The 21247-nt window shown below is 40.4% G+C and overlaps 1 protein-coding gene across 5 annotated transcripts in view; it reads left to right on the forward strand.

Annotated features, from left to right (window-relative positions):
* PHF21A (PHD finger protein 21A) overlaps positions 1-21247 on the forward strand; it is a 161827-nt gene that overhangs the window by 122299 nt on the left and 18281 nt on the right. For 3 of the 5 annotated variants that reach the window (XM_054724600.1, XM_054724604.1, XM_054724603.1), the window contains exons 8-12: positions 4377-4580; positions 10450-10701; positions 11748-11837; positions 15562-15855; positions 19523-19621. In XM_054724600.1, coding sequence (XP_054580575.1) covers positions 4377-4580; positions 10450-10701; positions 11748-11837; positions 15562-15855; positions 19523-19621 — 939 coding nt within the window. The remainder of the gene's footprint in view (positions 1-4376; positions 4581-10449; positions 10702-11747; positions 11838-15561; positions 15856-19522; positions 19622-21247) is intronic. The other 2 variants (XM_054724601.1, XM_054724602.1) reach the window with 2 other exon arrangements.

A 21247-nucleotide genomic window follows, 5' to 3' on the forward strand; every position in this document is an offset into this window, starting at 1 on the left:
CTTGACTTTCTGGATTTATGAAAAATTATTAGTATCAGCCTCTGGTATGAAGGGTAAAGGTTATATTTTCAGATTTTATGGTTGATTCATGGAGGGGAAAAAGGGTGACTTTTTAAGGCAGTGCTATGCAAGAAGTCTGAGTGGGTGTGGTCCCCTCATAATTGATATAAAACAGATAATGTCAACCAGAACACAGACAAGTGGAGTGACAGGCTGCGGAGGAAAGCAGAGCCTTAGAGCACTGGCATCCCACAGGGCAGGGCCGTGGGCTGGGAGGCCTTTCAGGAGAAGCTTTCTGGAATCTGTGAGAGGTTGATAGAAGTAAACTGGTGCCTGGGCTGGAGGGGTGGGGGCTGTCCTTCCGTTTCTCGTCTTTCTTCTGTGCTGACCCAGGCCATGGAACGTGGAATGATTGACTTAGGAGAAAAGGAACCCGATTTTCTGTTGAATTGGACCTATAAACTTCGGTATTTTTCTTTGGGATCTGCCTTGCTGTCAGGTGAACATGTTGATAGTATCACTGAACGTCACAATGTTGACCAACGTGACCACCTGTCTCAGAAACTGTGGCTCGAAGTGTCAGAGGTTCTGTGAACTCCTCTGCCTGAACAAGCCCTGATGAAACCTGGTGATGCGAAGGTCCAGGGAGTCCGAGGCTCAGGATTGCATGTGGGTTGATGGAGCAGGTCTTGACAAATGGATTGAAGGGGGTGATGCTAGCCTGGCCCATTGGCCCATTGATTATATTAAGGAGTGAAGATGATAAGTTATTAACTTTTCTTCCTCATTTCTGCCATCATTCTCTCCAGCTTTTCCTCTTCCATTTTCTTCATTTCCCTCCTCTTTTATTCTCATTAACTTATTAGTGAGTGACGAATGGCAAAGCTTCAGGATAATGTTCCAAGATAATTAGCTACACTTAAAGTTCTGCCTGATATATGAATAACATTGAAAATATCAAATTGTTTATGCCAACAGAACGTTCATTAATGACCACAGAAGTTGATTTCTTTGTTTAAAACATGTAATAGTGGCCAGCCGGTGTTGCACAGTGGCGTTGACCTATGAACCAGGAGGTCACGGTTCGATTCCCAGTGAGAGCACATGCCCAGGTTGAGGACTCGATCCCCAGTAGGGGGTGTGCAGGAGGCAGCTAATTGGTGATTCTTTCTCATCATTGATGTTTCTATCTCTCTCTCCCTTTCCCTTCCACTCTGAAATCAATAAAAATATACTTTTTTTGAAAAAACAAACAAACAGTGGGTAGAAGGTCGGCCTGTGGACTGAAGGGTCCCAGGTTCGATTCCAGGTCAAGGACATGTACCTTGGTTACGGGCACATCTCCAGTAGGAGGTGTGCAGGAGGCAGCTGATCGGTGTTTCTCTCTCATCAATGTTTCTAACTCTATTCCTCTCCCTTCCTCTCTGTAAAAAAAAAAAAAAAAAAATCAATAAAATACATATATTTTAAAAAACATGTAATAGTAAAAGTATAGGCTCACTTTCTGTAGAGATGAGAGGCTACTTAACAACTTCGCTGATACCACACAGCTAAGATTTATAAAATATTACAGCTTTATTCTCTTGCTGCCACCCAAACTGGTCCTGACCCAGATCAGGATCCTGCTGGAGTTTCTGTGACTTTGTTTACCAGAATGAACTAGAACAAGTCTGGGTTGTTAGACGTAGAAAAGCCAACCACCTCCCTTATGAGCCAGTCCTTCAGAGTGTGCAGGGCCTCCGAACACCTGAACAGCACCCCGTGGCAGAGCTTGCTTGACTTTAGATGGTTGGTTTTCAATCTGCAGTGAGAGAGGTTTGAGTTACAGAAGGCGTCAGCATTTCCCCAAAATCTTGATTTTAAAAAATTTCACAGACATGCACAACTACACGCTTGGTATTCTAATCTTTCGGTAAACAGCGCAAGGGGTGCAGTGGCCGTGCGTTTCTGAGCAGCACTCTGAAACATACCAGACCCTCTTTCACAGAAAATTCACCCAGCTTGTATGATCTGACCCATGTCCAATCTACACAGCTCTCTTTTTCTTCTCTTGCCTTTTTTTTGTGTGTTTTTTTCTCCTCTCCAGGACTAATGTAAGTGTGCAAGTATTTTGAACCCTCCCCTATCCCAGCCCCCACAAGTTCCACAGGCTTGGTTGTGAATGCAGCGTGACTCACTGACTCCCACTTTCTCATGCTCGTTCTGATTGGTCATCACCTTGCTCCAGCCATATGGCTGCAAAGTACTCTAGCCTGCGTCCCTTTCTCCTTTCCCCTACTGTTCCCTTCTGCTGTGCACAGCCCTGGGAGTGGGTTCCAGGCTTTGTCTCTTGCTTGTAGTTTACCCCAGTTAGGCAGTCAGTGAGAGAGAACACTGTATTTCCTATGGATGGCTGTAAAGGAAAAAAACACCCTTTCCTTTTATGCCTGGTATAATAATTATTTAGTTTACTCTGTCACATTTGTGGTGTGTGTTTTCCTCCTGGTTTCTCTCCTCCTCCTGATTTGAGCTGTTTTTTTTGTGTGTGGGTTTTTTGAGTCCCTTTATCTCACTGCTATGTTACATATTTGTTAGTTTATTTGATTAATGCTGATTAATATATTTGGGGGGGTAAAAGCAACTCTAAATACTTATTTATTTGTTAAATGTCTGGCAGTCACCAGGCAATGAAATCTATCTGTGATTCTCAGAATTATCCGTAACACCCCTACTATTACTTTCACCTCTCCTAAGACACATCAGTTCAATTACTCTGCCATTTATACTTGAGACGTGAAAGTTAATTTTTATAAGCATTTGATATTTTTATTAGTTTGCATTTTTATTATTCTGCAGATGGTTTCTACAGAGACATTGGACTCTGCATCCTTCTTTTCTTTTTAATATTTAACTACAGAAAGAGGAAGTGCTAGTAGAGTATATAGTACAGCACACTCTCCCCCCCTCCATTGGCCTTTATATGATATTTTCATTGCCCAAAAAAATCAATAATAAAAATATTTAAAATTCTCTCAAGAATGTATTTTGTATTGACTTAAAGTTTTTAAAAATCCATTTTGTAAATATTTTAATATTCAAACAATGTTAAGCCTATAGCCTGCAGGTTTGGATTCTTTAGAGAATACAAATGAAGTTGGTTAGAAGCATATGCAGGAATTTGAAATCAACTTGGCTCTCTGATTTCATTTAACTCTTTACTTAAAGATTTTTATTTACTTCTTTTTCTCTACTCATAATCTATATTAGAAAATAGCAATTAGTTTTGTCAGAAATAACAAACCTCAATTGATGAACTCACTTGAAAGTGAATGAGAGGGGTGCTGCTTATACTTCCAGCCATGAGGCCAGGAGAGTCGGAGCCCAAGTCTGGCCCCAGATGGTTATTATATATTCTCTGAGCCTTTTGCTGGTCTTTGGACCCATCACTTTACGTGTCATGTGAAGAGAATGAGGACATTGACTTAGCTACAGAGTATAGTTGTGAGCAAAAGTCCTTTCCCTCATGCAGCTTACGTTCTGTTGAAATGTATTCTATAGTAACGAAGGTATCCAAGTACTCGTTTTCTTGGATTTGAACAGGTCTAGAAAATTCAGCAAACGTTAATTTAAAATTTTCATCCCATGTAACTAAATCCCTACTCTGCCTAAACAAATGTATGCATTTCTACAGATCTTGGCCCAGCAAAGAAGTCCGGCTCATGAGTTACCCTTTTCAGTGATTTAGAATGTCTGTTGTTTATATTGCATATTTCTAAGATCAGGGTTTCTTTGTTTAAAAGTCTTTAATATTTGAATCTGGGATAGATGCATGACATTTGATTAACAAAATTAGTATGGCTAGTATCTGTGTAGACAGATGCAAAAAGGAAAATGACCATCAATGTGCCAATCATAGTTCTGAGTACTTACAGCTAGCAGCTGGTTTGGTACTTGTAAGAATCCTAAGGATATTGTTAGTCGCCTCACTTTACAGAACAGGACGTTGATCCATAGATAGGTTAAGGAACTTGACCAACGTCATGTGACTGGTAAGTAGCAAAACTGAAATTTGAATTGAGGCAGCCTTTCTCCAGAGTCGTGTCTTCACTGCTATGCTCTACTACACTGCCCTTCCAGCCTAGCATGCTCAGTTAATACAGTAAAGAAAGCTGAGCTCTGCTGCATGACCTCCGTTAGCTTTTCTTCCCACCTGCGTGCCTCAGTTTCCCTTCATAAAATGTTTCTTATGCCATAGGTTCTCCTCATTTGTCGAATCTTTAAATTTTAGATGTAACAAAGTTTAAAGATGTCAGAGGCATATAATTATTGCATATTTCTATACAGCTGGTAGGACAATATTCTGATAGCTCTTCTTTCTTTTTTTTCTCATTTGGTAGAAAAGGGTCGTTGAACAGCTTCGGAAGAACCTGATAGTAAAGCAGGAACAACCAGACAAGTTCCAAATACAGCCATTGCCACAATCTGAAAACAAACTACAAACAGCACAGCAGCAACCACTACAGCAGCTACAGCAACAACAGCAGTACCACCACCACCACGCCCAGTCGGCGGCACCCTCTCCCAACCTGACCGCTTCACAGGTACAGTGTGGGAGGAGCACTGCAGGCTTTGGGTTGTGGGTGGATGTGCTATTGGTCTGTGGAATGAGGTCCTGTTTCAGGCTATATTAAGCTCAACCAGCCCTACACAAAGGTTATTTTGGTTCCTTGTATTATAACTGGGATAGGAACCACTTGAAATTGATTTGCAGAGGGAAATAACATTACTAAGGAGCAAAAGTTAAATCATTTTCCAACTGTCCAAAGAAGGAGGGAAAGGTAGTGAGTGACAAAGAAAAATTGCTTCTCAATATAAGAACAGAAGTAACGTCTTATTTTCATTTTCTGGAAATATTTGAGCTTGTTCTAAAAGTCTGTGTGATTTCACCTCCTCTGGAATTGTTTTTCTGTAATTCTTAGCAATTAGGCATGGAGATATTACAGGATCAGGTAGAAAGAGCATTTAGAAGGGTGATATATTTCCATTATTCATAGAAACAAAATATTCATTTGTAAGTCCATATTCATGAGAATATGAATCTGTTCTAATACACAGAAGGAAATCTAAAATGGAAGCTGCAGGTCAAAACTAGCACCAAGAAGTAGAAGCTTAATAACATTCTAACTTGGTGTAGCTGTGCAAATGATTTTACTTTAAAGGGCATTTAAGCTAGAATATAATGTAAGAATAGGGAAGCAACCAAGACACACAAAAGGACATATTTGGGAACGATATTCAGTTACTAGTAAGAAAATTATTCAAGTTTGATCTCCACACACTTATATATAATATGGGCACAGCTTTTTTAAATATATTTTTTATTTATTTCAGACAGAGGAAAGGAGAGGGAGAGAGGGAAACATCAACAGTGGGAGAGAATCACTGATGGGCTGCCTCCTGCATGCCCCCTACCAGGGCTTGAGCCTAAAACCCAACCATGGGCCCTGACTGGGAATTGAACCATGACCTCCTGGTTCATAGGTCAATGCTCAACCACTGAGCCACACTAGTGGCACAGCTTTTAAAATGGGACAATTGAGCAGTGGTTCTTGATCCTTGGAGGTCACAGATCCCTTTAAGCCTCTGTTGAAAGCTATGGATCCCCTCCTCAGAAAAATACACATTTACACTTAATACACTCATTTTGCACATGATTTCAAGGACTTAGATCTTTTGAATCCTAAGTGTGGATATCTCTGACCCATCAACACCAAGTCTTCACTGTATCTTTATATGTAAAGGGAAAGGTTTATGTACATTCATTTTGCAAGTGAAGAATGCATTTCTTATAAAAATACTAAAGATTACTAAAGATTGTTAACGTTTAATAAAGATTACTATATATTGGTGCTCTCCTAAGTGCTTTATACCGTATTTTCTGGCGTATAAGATGACTTTTTAACCCAGGAAAATCTTCTATACGCCCAGTCGTCTTATACGCCAGAAAATATGGTATATATAATGTACACAATCCTCACTCAAACTCTAATAAGGAAGGTGTTGTATTTTTATCTCTCTCTCTTTTTTTTTTTTTAAGAAAGAAAACTAAGACACAGAGAGATTAAGTAATTATCTAAAATCATGTAGGTCGTATGTAGTGGAGCCAAGATTTGAACCCAGATATTCTGGCTGAAAAATCTATTCATCACTCTTCTGTACTGCCATATAATACCAAAAAGAAAAGAAAAGAAAAGAAATTATATAAAATGCCAAAAAAGGAAAAGGAAGAATCCCTGTTGTGAATCAGATAATAGAGCAGCCAGCAGAATGTTTACCCTGATCTCCACCCAGAGGTTATTTGAAAATTAGGTATTCAAACTGATTTCTGAAGCCCCCAGACCAGGACTTGTATTCCTTCTGAAAGATTGCTTACCAGATTACTTCGTTGGACTTTTAAAAAGAGTTGGATTAGGTTGTTCCCTTTCCAAAGTACAGATTGATCAGAAAGTGTTCACATGGAAGGAAAGTGGTAGACTTCATTATTTCTTGGTACGTAGAAATTCTCTCTCTTTACCCATGAAAACTTTCTGTTCAAGTAACACTCCATGTCACACAAATTGGAGAAAACGCTTAAGTAATACTTACAATAGCTATTCCCTTCCTGGTATGATCTGAGTTATGTGCTGCTTTGAGGTGATGATAGGGAGGGGTGTAGGGCTATCCCCAAAACAGTGTGTGTGGCATCTCTCCACCTGAAGCCCACCTAATATAGTTGATTGGTTTGGTTAAGCTTGTTTTACTAGTATATTATTTATTTTATGTAATGCAAATGTTTAATGTTAAAAGCAAAAAGATCCTCTAGGTTTTTGGGTTTTGTTTTTACAATAAACAACCAATAAGTATCTATTGGGTACTTTCTATGTGCTAGATTCTGGTATACAAAGATAATGGTCCCTGCCTAGAATCTGGTATACTGTAATTTTCATTCATTCTCTAAATATGTACGGAGTCTGTACTATATTAGGCAATGTAGAGGATAGATTCACAAATAAGACAGAATTTCTATCTTCAAGAATTTAAAAACTTTAGAGAAGGAGAGAAGATGAAAACAGCTAACAAAGAAGAAAATGAAAGAGCTGAGAAAATACCAGAGGACAGTGATTTTGAGAGGAGGGAACAGAGAGTACTTCACAAAGGAGGTGGCATTTGAGCAGGACCTTGACAGACAAGTGAAATTTCAGTGATGAGCAGCGGGAGATAGAACATCACAGTGAAGGGTGGAGTCAAAAAAGTAAATGCATTCCTGGGGATAGAAAGGAGGCTGATGTGCCTGGAGTGTGGATTCAGGAAACAGTGGAGAGGGAGATGAAACCATAAAGGGACTAGCTTATGGAAACCCTCCAATGCACGACAAAACTTTTGGGAATTTGGCAGTTATAGAGAGTCATTAAAGGTTCATGAGGTCAAGAACAAATGAGAAGTTGTATATAACGTATACTGAATATCGAAGTTCTATATATTGGTACTCTCCTAAGTGTTTTACACAATTCTGGTAACTGGTAAGTAGCAATCACAGCATAGGCAGGGAGAAGGAAGTGTTTTATTCTAAATCAGGTTAGCAGGTACCAAAGTGGGGGGGATTAGGAGGACCAGTTCTCTTAACTCCAACTCTAAGTTCTGATTTGTGCATTGGAGTCTGTATGTTTTCAATCAATATCTCATGCTTTGTAGATATAGAACAATAATAACTGAACAAAAAATAAAAAAATAAATGAAAAGGATTTTGCAGTTAGTGCTTCTTGCCATGTATTTCTGTATTAACTTCTAGTTCATGCAGTTCGGGTTTTGTCAGAATTAAAGAACCCTTTCATGAAATTGTGGGGAAGCTGCATCTTCTCTGGAAGGCAGTCATACTGGGATTGCACTGGCCAGCCACAGACAGTTTCCATAGACATAACTTTCTTTGTTGTTGGGTACCTTTCCTCTCTGTGTCTTTTTTCCTCCTGCCAGAACAGTTCAGAGGTTTTCATTAGGTTTGAATTTCAAAACTCTAGAGTCTCTTTGTCATCTAAACTCTAACACTCCAAGATTGGTTTATGCTCTTAATAGTTCGAATAGAAGAAGCACTAGGGCAGGAGTAAATATCCAGATAATACCTGTGTCAATACCTGGTGTCAGTAAATAGTAAATATATTCTCCAAAACGTTTTCCTTGATGCATATAGTCCTGAGTCTTGTGCCTGTGTATAGAAAGAGTTATATAGCTGCTAGAATACATATAGTAAAATGAGCCACACCCAAATAAAGTAGAATAGAAATGCTAACCTAAAGATGTGAACAAGCTTGTTAGGTTTCTGTGTTTTTTAAGTGTTGCAGTTAATGGTAAGTATATAATTCAGGTGAGTTTGAGATTTACTTGAAACAAGTATGTTTCAGAAAAAAGTATATTAACCTCTTTTAAAGCAGTAACAACATGCACACTTTAAAAAATCTCATCAGTGAGTTCTGATTAGAGCTTTACTTACATAACCCATAGTAGTTCTAAGATGTGATTTGTTCACCACTTCAAAAGTTTTTTGTATGTATATGTTTTAAATTGAAAGGTAGAGCTAACATCACACTGAGTTAAAAACTTTTATTACAAATAGCTGGTAAAAAAAACAACAACACAAAAACAAAACAAAACAAAAAAACACACCCACAAATAGCTGGCAATGTAAAGTCAGTCCTTCTGCGGCACTACAGTAACATTTCTAATGATAACTAGCAGTTAGCTTTTCTTTGGTTTTCATCCCTGATAGAGAGTAGATGGCCTGCTAGCCCCTAAAATACATATAAGTGTTCCCCTTTCGCTCTCATTTCACGTTTGAGGAGGCAGTGGCAAGGAGAATAAGCCACTCCTGTTTTGTTGGCTCAGAGAAGAGGAAACAGAGATTTGGGTGATTTTGATGACAAGCATTAATCATGATTGCTGATTAGGCTATGATGGGATAGATCAGGCCAGATCATTAAATTTTTGGTTAAAAGAAAAAAAAAAGATGGTAAAAGATTAGGTCATACATATACTAGTATATGTGTTTAAGGCAGAAAATGGAAATAAAGAATTGCCTGTAACCAAGCAACTTAATACACAAGTAGTTACATAGACACTGAAAGAGAAATTCACAAGGGAATTTGTCCAGATCTGATTCAGGGAGAGTGGGGTCCTTCTCACTGTCTAGAGCAACGTTATCCCACAGAACTTTCCGCACTGGTGGAAATCTCCACCATCCCTTTTGGTAGTCACGAGCCACCTATGCTGCTCAACACTTGAAATGGGCTAGGTGACTGATGAACTGATGTTTTGATTTTATTTTGTTTTAATGAATTTAATTTAAACAGCCATTTGTGGCTAGTAGCTACCAAATTGGACAGTGCAAATGTAAAGAAGAAAAAGGTGGGGTAGTATCAGAGTCAGAACCAGCAAGTTGTACCAGATAAACTTCATGTTCCTGAGGTGTCTGTACCTTGAGTGACTGACTAGTAGCACTAGATGGTCTCTGTGCTGTGTGCCTGGCTCCTTTAATTACTCCGGTGGAAAGCGTAAGAACACAGCCTCACAGCTGCAGTAGCCGTCATGGAGCACCAGTCAAGCCTCTCACCTCCTTCCGTCCTCTCATCTGGGAGGCTTTTTGAAACTCAGGTGTTTGTTTCCACCTTGTCACGTTTCACTGGACCTTGGTCACTGACCTTGGTCACTCCTGCAGCAGTTCTCCACAGTAAAGATTATAGGTAGTGACTCAGGTCCCTTTGGTATCAAGAGCTGGCATTTACTATACTAGTTGGTTTTATTATTGGTGCTTGGGATTTACTGCCTTTGAGGCAACAATTACACTAATCCTCATATGAGGTTCCCTTCCATCTCTCCAGAGTGACACTCAAAAAAAAACACAAAAACATATATATATATATACACACACACACACACACACACACACACACACACACACACACACACACTGTCCTTTTATCCCTGCCTTTTGTCACAGATGGCAGATAATCAGAATCACACGATGGCTTTCTTCCTATTGATGAGATCGTAGCAATTAAGGATAGCGATAGTGTGTTCCTCATTGATTGGAAACTTCTACAAAATTTAAATTAATTGAGAGCAAGCTAAGAATTAGAAAAGCCAAATGATGCACTCATATTCTGTATCTGTAAACCCACCCCACTCGTTATTGAAAACCTTGTGCCCATATTAGTTGCAGTTATTACTGTGAGCCTAACGTTAAATTTGAAAACGCTTGCAAACTAGAAATCATCTTTCTCTGTAGTAACCGTGTGCTCTGTGTACACAAAAGAAATGTTATACCGAGGAACTTGATTGATTATGAGAATTAATTGCTTTGTTTTCTGCTGGGGGTTAGCAGGATATTGTTTATTAGGATCACAGTTCAGTGTCCTAATATCTGTTCTCCATGTCTCCTAGAAGACTGTAACTACAGCTTCTATGATTACCACAAAGACACTACCTCTCGTCTTGAAAGCAGCAACTGCAACCATGCCTGCCTCTGTTGTGGGCCAGAGACCTACCATTGCTATGGTGACCGCCATCAACAGTCAGAAGGCTGTGCTCAGCACTGATGTGCAGAACACACCAGTCAACCTCCAGACGTCTAGTAAGGTCACTGGGCCTGGGGCAGAGGCTGTCCAAATTGTGGCAAAAAACACAGTCACTCTGGTAAGCCAGCAGCTGCTACTCATGTGCCCACATGAGAGGGATATGCATTTGCAGAGTATATCCATTTTATTCTCCTGCTGGATTTTTTCATCTCCATCACGCTATCCTTTGGGGCTGACCAGGGACTATGGCTTTCCTACTGTCTATTCAGAAGTAGCTATAGAGGTATCCTGACACCAAAGACCAAAACCCATTCCATGCATAATTGGAGATCAAAGTCTGACTTGACTTGAGGGGGGGATGTCCTTCACAGGGACATGCACACTGTTTCGTGTTCCTCTCCCTCCTGTCCACGGCCCAGCCTGTGAAACTTGCATGCTGAGACTCTGGTGCCATATTACTGATTTTGGGAAACTCCCTGCTGAATTCTTACAGTTCACTATACCTTGAAATTATCACCCACTAAGTACTGGACAAAATTGTTCTTGAGATTTCTAGGGTAAATCATTTGGAAACTGATGTTCTCAGAATCTTGGGGAAGGATGTCCAAATTGGGGTTTAAAAGTTTGCTCCTATAATGGCAGCTAAGAGTTCGTGGTGGCTTTTGAATGATGACCAGTGATGAGTGAAACTAGAAAGCAATGACAGGAAGCTTCACTACTTAAACCCAGGAATCTCTAGAGAAGCAACCAGATAACTCAGCCAGGTGCTGAGAGTGAGAAACTTCTCTATAGGAATAAAGGCATTCTCTGTTAGACAAAGCTCTACTAGTATGTTAGGAAAGGGCCCATTTGGCCAGGAGGCCAGTTTGATTTTACTTTGGATCCAGTCTTGACTTTTAAAATACTTAAGTGCAAAAGTTCTTGAGTGTCAAAGGCAATTGCCTAAGCTTGCTGAGCCTGCATGTTGCACATTAGGTATGTGAGGGAACAAATGTGGTTGGTTCACTCTATGGGGTAAAGCATGCACGTGGGAGAGTGTTAATTGAGGTGGTTAGTTCTGTAGTGAAAGCTCAGAGAAAATACTGTCTGATGCAGAGAACAGTGATGCTTTGATAGTGAACATTTATTGTCCCCTCTGGTTTACTTACCGCTCTCATTTTTTAGCAGGTTCAGGCAACACCTCCTCAGCCCATCAAAGTACCACAGTTTATCCCTCCTCCTAGACTCACTCCACGTCCAAACTTTCTTCCACAGGTGAGTGAACCACTGACACGCCAGTAAGGGTTAGGTGGACAGAAATCCTTGAGGGCACTTTCTGCACAGCCTGTAATGCTCTTGTCAGATCCACTGTAGACAGATCCCTCTTAGCTAAAGATTCCAGCTGCTGATGTCTATACCGTGACGAAGCTTCTTTTATCATCGCAGTTTCTTAACGGCGACCAGTGGCAGTAGCAGGGGGATGTAAGGAAAGGAAATTTCCCTAAATTTAATGAAGATAACACCATTTTAAACTTATAATGTTAACTTACTGGAAGAAGTTAGCGAATACCTGCCTGCCAGTGGGGAAGGAATATAAATACCACTTTTCCCTCCCTATTTGCCAAGGAGAGCAGGGAAGGAAACAACAGCCAAACTAACTAGTAGAAACCATTCAGCTCTACTCTGGAAAGTGATGGCACTGAACACCACACTTAAACACAGAGCCGTGCTTCTGAGGATTTAGACTTCAGGTCTGCACAGCTTGCCCATCTTCTTTTGAGAGCATTCCTAGCAGTTGGGCTGAACTCACCTTCTCATGGCAGAGTGTCGGGATTGGCCCAGTCTGGGTCTTGAGGGGGAGTTGATTTGCCTGATGGAAAGGTTGGGTATTCCTATCTGAGGCCCCAAGTTTCAGGCAAAGAGAGAAGAGAAAGGAGTTTTCTGGTCAGTTGCCATAGGTGATTTATGAACTGCCTATATGATTTTAATCATTTATCAGATAAATTATTTATTTAAAACTTTTTTTTTAATTGAATTCAGAGAGAGGAAGGGAGAGGGAGAGAGGGATAGAAGTATCAATGATGGGAGAGAATCATTTATCGGCTGCCTCCTGCGTGCCCCCCACTGGGGATCAAACCCCTAACCCGGGCATGTGCCCTGATTGGGAATCCAATCGCAACCTCCTGGTTCCGGGTTGATGCTCAACTGCTGAGCCACACCAGCCAGGCTATTAGATAAATTCTTAATAAATACCTTGTGTTTCAAAAAAGGGACTAAACACTATGGATATGCCAGTTTTCAAGACAGACAGTTCCCTGCCCTCAGAGCTTCAGACACATTACAGGCAATTACACTGTCTATTAGGGAGGGATACCCAACTCCTTCTTAAGAATATTACAGAACATTTCCTTGAAGAGTTGACATTCTATCTGAAACCTGAAGTCCTAGTAAAGTCAGCCTGACCAAGTTTTGGGGGAAGAATAAAAATGCTCCAGGCTGAGAACAGAACACAGACGCAAGTCTGGGTTGGAGAAATGCATGGAAGCTTAGGAACCAGACTGGATTCGGTGTGGCTGAGACAGTGGGCCTCGGGCTAGAGTAAGCAGTGGGGCTGGAGAAGCCCATTGGGCCAGAGCCTGGGGAGCAATATAGGCTGTGTCAGAATTTGGGCCTTATCCCAGGAACAGCGGGGAGCCATGAAAGCATTTTCAGACAGGTTCTTGGCATGATCAGATTTTTGTTTTAGAAAATTTCTCCTTGCCACTGTGTGGAGAATAGATTAGAGGTGGTCAGACCTGTGGGAGGAAGAACAGTTAGAATCCTGTCAACAATAGAGAATATTGCTACATGCCACTGACTGTAGCACTGTACGTGGATTATCTATTTTAATCCTCACGGCAACCGTATGAAAGTAGGTGTTGCTCTTTTTTAGGTGAGGACTCTAAGGCTTAGTCCATGTTTTTTAAATGGTGGATTATGACTCATTAGTTGGCTGTGAAGTCAATTTAGTGGATTAAATGCAGAGTTTTTAAATAAAGTGAACAAAACATAATGGAAAAACTGGAGTACATAGCACATAAGGATTGTTTCATGAAGTTTTTATTTTTAGAGACAGAGATATATGTCTATGTGTGTATACTGGTTACAGTGTGAAATGTATTTCCTGCTATATGACTACAACACCCACCACAGGGTCACCTTAAATTAAGCTGAACATTCAGACTCGCCAGGGGCCACATTGGCAACAGTCTACTTAGAACGATGCAGGACAGAAACCAGCTCTTTCTCAGCATCAGCCATTTTTCTTTAATGCGCGTCCCTACAGTAGCCATATGCAGTCTCCGCAGCTGCCCAGGGGTAGCTCAGAGGCGGGGAAATCAGGGCAGTGGGAGAGCCACTCTGCCATAGAAACCTTATGCCTCACAGAAGCCAGTGTATCTTACAACGATTCCATAGGCATGGTTTTCAAGGTCCCTGCAATGGACATGCCCAGTTATAAGCATGACCCCACTTTGGGAAACCGAAAGTATGGTGTCCCAAGTATTTATAGATCTCGCCATTAAGATTTGATTTAGCGCCGGGGCCGGTTTGGCTCAGTGGATAGAGCGTCGGCCTGCGGACTGGAAGGTCCCAGGTTCGATTCCGGTCAAGGGCATGTGCCTTGGTTGCGGGTACATCCCCGGTGGGGGTTGTGCAGGAGGCAGCTGATTGATGTTTCTCTATCATTGATGTTTCTAGCTCTCTGTCCCTCTCTCTTCTTCTCTGTGAAAAATCAATAAAATATATTTAAAAAAAAAAAAAAAAGATTTGATTTAGCAATGGGGGTCATTTTCACCATAAGCAATGTTGCCTGGTAACATAGTTGATATTCTTACCTTTGTTGGGTTTCCAGGAAAACAGAACTGGAGAGTTAACTGAAGGTCAAATTCTAATGCATTAGAGGAAAAAATTTTGCCCATAAGGTCACAGTTTAGAAAGTTTGAAAAACACTGGCTTAGAGATTAGGTATGTTGCCTAAGGTTATACAGCTAGCAAGTGGTAGAACCAGGATTTGAACCCAGGCAAGGCTGACCCATGTTTTTAATTAAATTTCTGCCACTGTTTAAGTAAGCCAAACATAGGGTAAAGTAGTGGCAGTGAGGAGAGAAAGTAGGACATATTTGAGAAGGATTTAGGAAGTTGAGGTGGAGGAGGAAACATCAAGAATTGTTCTGAAGTTTATTTAGGAAAGAAAGGAAATTTTACTGAGGTGATGATTATAAGAGGAAGAGAAGGTTGAAGGAAGAAATTAATGAAGTTTTAGATACGTTGATTTTGAACTTCCTGTGAGATTTCCAAGTAGAGATGTCTAGCAGGCAGTTGAATATGATTCTGAAATTTAGGAAATGTCTGGTCCTAAGATACAAGTGCAGAAGTCTTCAGTACATCGATGGTAACTGAAGCCCCAGGGTGGATGAGAGCTCCCAAGAGGAGTGAGGACACTGGGAAGAAAGGTTCCAGGACAAAATCCCAAAATACACTTACATTTCGTGTTAGAGGAAGAGGAAGCCCACAAAGGAGACTGAGAGAAGGGGTGGCCAAGATGGGGGGTTAAAGGGTCAGTTGGGGGTGAACTGAAGTGTGGTAGGAAGAAATTTAGAATGTGAATTAAGGCCATTGGCAGCATTATTACCATACTGTGGGCACAAGTTCTGGGTGAGACCAGTCTCTGGATTGGGCATTTGACCTCCGCCTGAAGAGATGGCATACATAAAAGAAGGAGCTAGGTTTAGAATCAGAAGAACTGTGTTCTAGGGTAGCATTTGGACCCTCTAAAGAGCTGATGAGTATTTTATAAGATTATATATCCTGAGTTCTATAGAAATAATAAAACCAAAGTGAATATTAATATTTGTACTAAATAACATTTCACATACATAGTGTGGACGATCTGATAATTGCTTAGACTTATAGGAAGCTTCTGTAAGTAATATGGTAATTTTTCTCTCTTTCCCCATAGGTTCGACCCAAGCCTGTGGCCCAGAATAACATTCCTATTGCCCCAGCACCTCCTCCTATGCTTGCAGCTCCTCAACTTATCCAGAGGCCTGTTATGCTGACCAAGTTTACCCCCACAACCCTCCCTACCTCCCAGAATTCCATCCACCCCGTCCGTGTCGTCAATGGGCAGACTGCAACCATAGCCAAAACGTTCCCCATGGCCCAGCTCACCAGCATTGTGATAGCTACTCCAGGGACCAGACTGGCTGGACCTCAGACTGTACAGCTTAGCAAGCCAAGCCTTGAAAAACAGGTACAGGCAAGAGTATGCACCTGCTTTGGGCATTAGCCTTGCCATTGAGGTTAAGCTATCTCTAAATACATCTTCTCAAGGGCTCTTTACCTCAGCACCATTGTCAATGACCTGTTGCTTATCATGTGATAATTGATTTAAAATGCAAAAGGGCCATTTGGGTTGCTTTTTCCATTATCCCCTTATAGATGGATTCATAGTCCTGTGTGAATGAGCTCCCCCTGCTGGTTGTGAAGCAGAAATTCACAGATGGGTTCTGCTACCTTTAGTCAGGAGGCACAGATGAGATGGTAAACAGAAAATCCATATTAGTTTTGGCCCAATAAGAATCCAGATGAAGATGGGACTATGAACGTCAGGAAGAATAAGCCTCAAAGTTTCCCCCTGGTTATTACAGATAATTAAGAGTCAAATGAAAAAAAGTAAAATTTCTAAAAGGTATTCTTTTAACTCCAGAGGATTTTAGTTCAAATATTGAAGCCTTTCATTTATATTTCTAAAAACAGATGTTTTCTTAAAAACATGAGGCTAGAGCAGTGGTCGGCAAACTCATTAGTCAACAGAGCCAAATATCAACAGTACAACAATTGAAATTTCTTTTGAGAGCCAAATTTTTTAAACTTAAAACTTCTTCTAATGCTACTTCTTCAAAATAGACTGGCCCAGGCAGTGGTATTTTGTGGAAGAGCCACACTCAAGGGGCCAAAGAGCCGCATGTGGCTCGCGAGCTGCAGTTTGCCGACCACGGGGCTAGAGAAATACAGGTAACCTTCAAAAATACTTGAGGGTTCTATGACAGAAAGACTTTTAAAAACAAGAAAACAGGTTTATAGACAGTCACCATGTATTCTATGTAAAGAAAAACCAGTGATGATAAAGAAGAATTTTGCAAAGAAAAGCATCCTCTTTCAGAAGTTGCTTTAAAAAGTCATTGACCTATTTCTAACTGCTCAGACTTGAGTTCTCATTCACATGAACATAGTCTCTAGTGATCCTGAATCGTGTGCTTCTGGGTGGCTGGTGGTTCAGAGAGGCCGGCCAGATGGCGGGGATGAGAAGGCTTCCTGCTGCCTTGCCTTCTTGAACAGGAGCACCCGGCTTCCTACCCAGGCAGCTCATCACTGCAGCAGACCTAAGAGGCTGGGTACCAAAATAGAGAACATATCTCTATTCCTTGGTAGCCTACTCAAACCCCAGGAAATGCTTTGAGGAACATTCAGAAATAAATTACTTGCACATATTTTAGGTCAGAAGTTTTCAAACTTGTTATCAGCGGAACTTCAGTATTAAAATCTTGAATGTAGAATGTTCAAGCTTAGGAGTCTGGGTAGAGGCATATTTGACAGTCATCTGGCCTTGTGTACAGGGATGGCTCTCAGAGTACCTTTGAGGACCTTTAGAATTATAAAGGATGTGGTTTCAAAACACTATTTTAGATTGCTAAATATGACTTCTCTTTGACCTCTTCATAAAGAAATTTTTAGGAGACAAAAATTTTTTTCAATTTTATTTTTACATTTCTTTTTTCGGATTACAAAGAAATACATATTCATTGTAAAAGAAAAATTCAGACATTACTGAAATATATGTTGTAGAAAGTGCATCCCCCATAATTTATGAAGAGTAAAATATGCCCATAATTTATTCCTCCCCAAAGTTGCTATTAACAGCACAGGTTACATTCCTCCACATATTTTCTATGCGTATACTAATATTTTAAAAGAAAAAAAAATCATTATATATTATTTTGTGACTTGCTCTTTTTCTTATTAGAGCTTGAATGTCTTTTTGTGTTCTGGCCTTACACATTGATAGAGCTTTTAATTTTAGTTATAATATCATAGAAAGGTACCATGAATTCTTTTCTTAAACATTCTTCCCTAGTGGTAAATTCGGTGGTTTATCTTCTTGTTGAGCTAATAGAGGGCTCCAGTTCATTGCTGTTTTAGGTTAGTAGGCTCCCTGGCATAACAGTCTTACTGGTTACCAAGCTCAGCAAGGATGCTCTTTGTGTTTTTATCCAGTTCTGAGATACTTGTACTCTTCAGTGTGAGAGAGAGAGCTTGGACCCCGGATAATTCCTTGGTGGAGAGGAATTGGTTTGGCCTTCCCTGGAGGCGTTACCACTCCGTGCTTTTGCAGCCTTAGAGATGGGAGTGAGTGACCTCAGGAACTTCACAGAAGGAGCAGCAACCCTTCCAGTTGCCCTTCTTGTCTCCCTCCTCCCTCAGACTTCTGTCCTTCCACATTGAGAGAGCTATGGTCACCCAAGACCTTTAAAATGTCATTATAAACTGCTTTCCCATGTGTTCCCTTGTAGGTGTGTTTGGTCATTTTTTTTATGGAGTCATTGTGTCCTTTTTGGTTCAAATATGAGTGGTGTGAGAGAGAGGAGACACAGTGATTCTCCTGGGGTCATGCTCCCCACAGGAGATCAGCGTCTCTTTACAGTGCACCTGCTCTACGTGAGGCACTGTCCTAGGCACCAAGGGTGCAAAAGTGTGTTGAACAATCCCTGCTCTCAAGCGTGTAGAACAGAGGAGGAAATATGACAAGACACTGGTTAAAAAAAAAAAAAAGACAAGGCAGTATTTGTACCCAGAAACAGATGCTTACACTTTCTCAAAGTAATATGAGAATCAAGGAAGATATGAAAGTAGCCAGCAAAGAACGCGAAAGACCTTTGTGATTGTGTAAAATGTTTGACAGCATAATGGTTCCTGAGAACTTTTGATATCCTGCCTGTAGGACTGAAGTCTTTCATTTGGCTCCCGCTCATCGATAATCAGTTTCATTCTCACTTATTTAATTACTTATTGTTGCCATATAAAAAGACCATTGGCATCTGTTTTTTTAATTTTGAAAAAATAAATTAGGTGTGTGTTTAGTTTTTCACCCACTGTTCTAGCACTATTTCAGGGTTTATAGAGGGCTTCATAAAGTGAATTAGCCATTGGGTCATGGTAAGAATAGTAACGCAAGCCCAGTCTACCAATTTGCTAGCTGCCATTTGTGTCTGAAGATAATAATGCTGCTGGTGTTTCTTTGTGTGAGTGGATGCGTTTGGAAGACGAGGTTGCAGGTAATCAGGATGTCAGCCTCTTGCGAGATGACCTTTCCTTGGCAATTGCATCTCCCTAATGGGTGATGCAGACAGGTTTTAAACATCCCAGGTGAGGGCACCTCTGCAGCCTCTCTTGGATTGTAATTAGAAATGTCCTGAAATAGAAGTGTGTACATGTAAGAGTTTTTTTTAAATCATTCGGATCTTAAGCATGCTGTGGACTGGAGCTTGACCCATATGTAACAAGAGGGCTTGCTTTTGGAAAACCGCCCCTACATTCTAAAATACATTAAAATCAGAGAGAGCTGCCTATACTTTATTTTTATACATAGGAATTAAGCCTTGGATTTTTCTTTTTGTATAATTTAAACTGTTGTATTTATAGATTCATATATACTCTAGTTATGCAATTTAACCATTTCAACTGGGGCCTTACATTTTACATTTGTTTCCTTCCAAAATGAAGTCTGTATTACCTCCTTTTTTACTGTTTCCAGTTTGAGAATGTTTTTCTTTCTTTGTTGACTATAGTCAAACTGTGTTTGTTTTCATTCTTTTAATGAAAAGTGAATTCTGAATTTTCATTTAATTTTCTTCTCCTAGACAATTAAATCTCACACAGAAGCAGATGAGAAACAAACAGAGAGCCGCACCATCACTCCACCTGCTGCACCCAAACCAAAACGGGAGGAGAACCCTCAGGTAGGTCCAGCCCTCCACAGGCGTGGCTCAGTCTAGGAGATTGGCTTACTCTCACACACCAGGAGGGACACTTGCTCCTGAACACTTTGTTTGTCTTTTGCTTCCTCACTATTCAGTGATGTTACTTCCAAGTTAGGTTGGCCTAAGGCAGATGAAGAGTATGGCCGTGAGTGTCCATGAGCTGGCATACGGGCATTTTGTACATGTCACAAATTTGAAATGTAAGATTGGGGATCATTTTCCCAGCTATCCCGTTACACTTCCAGTGATCACTGTGTTTATTTGTCTCAGTCAACATTTATAGGCTGTTCAGGTCACTCAGCTAAGGTCTATTTACATTATCGATTACAGTTGTCACATTTGCTTTTTGTTGTTACTGGTGTATTGCACTAGATTCCCAAATCCCAGATGAACCAGTAGCTGAAAAGTAGTTCATCGAAGATAGAAGTAGGGATGAAAAGAGTAACATCTGTACCACAACTTAGGATAGAATTCTAAACTTAAATAGCAAACAAGACTGATACAAACATAGAATGTGAATTTGTACGTCCTTAGACAAGAGAATTTTTAAGTTTGATGACTTAGCATAAGCAGCTATAAAATAAAACTTGGACAGGTGATCTGATGATGAATATTTGATAGTTGGATTTTATTAGACTGGTGATTTCTTTCTGTCCTCAGTGCATTCTCTGTGATGAAACCCTGCCAAATAGTGGCATGAAGCCATCAAAGCTTCATGTCATTAAGAAAAACAAAACTATGATTTATTAAGCCAGGAAGGTTTTTCTTTTTTTAAATATAGTTTTATTGATTTCAGAGAGGATGGGAGAGGGAAAGAGAGAAAGAAATATCAATGATGAGAGAGAATCATTGATCGGCTGCCTCCTGCACGCCCCCTACTGGGGATCGAGCCCACAATCCAGGCATGTGCCCTTGACTGGAATCAAACCCAGGACCCTTCAGTCCACAGGCCGACACTCTATCCACTGAGCAAAACCAGCTAGGGCAAGCCAGGAAGGTTTTGATAAATGATAATTCTTTCTGATATGAAATAAATTAATTTTTACTGTATCTTAAAGGAGGGACCAAAACTTGAACCAAATTGCTGAGAAACTTATAAAATCATCCATAAAATTTAAAAAGTATAGTACTTGGAGAGAAAAAAAAAAAGTAAGCTGTTAGCAGAATTTCCTTATCAAGAGAAATTAAAGGGTATCTTTTGTCGGTGGCATGGTGTAGGCAAGCAGGTACCAGCCATCATAGGTAGCAGCAGGTATTTTACCTTCTGGTTGGGCAGAATCACTGCCATAAAGAGGGTAAATTGGTTCTCGGCACAGGTGTGATACATAGATGAGACAAAAGTTCTTGACAACTTTTTGTTTTGTTTATCACTGAAAATCTGTTCCACAGGAGAGGATTTTTTTAATTTAGTAATTCTTTCATGAACTCTCAGTCTAGGCTGCAGAGATGAGTTGGACGTGAGTGGCCAAGAAGGGCGCAGTCATCAGATTAAGAGAAAGTGCATCTGAATGTCAGTCCTCACACTGCTTTAACAGAGAGTGTTGCTAGACAGCCTTCTAATCTTGGTTACGTTTTGAAGGAATAGTGGGAATTAGGATGTAGTTA

Source organism: Eptesicus fuscus, chromosome 13 (genome assembly GCF_027574615.1).
Source record: "Eptesicus fuscus isolate TK198812 chromosome 13, DD_ASM_mEF_20220401, whole genome shotgun sequence".
In the NCBI taxonomy this organism is placed as follows: Eukaryota; Metazoa; Chordata; class Mammalia; order Chiroptera; family Vespertilionidae; genus Eptesicus; species Eptesicus fuscus.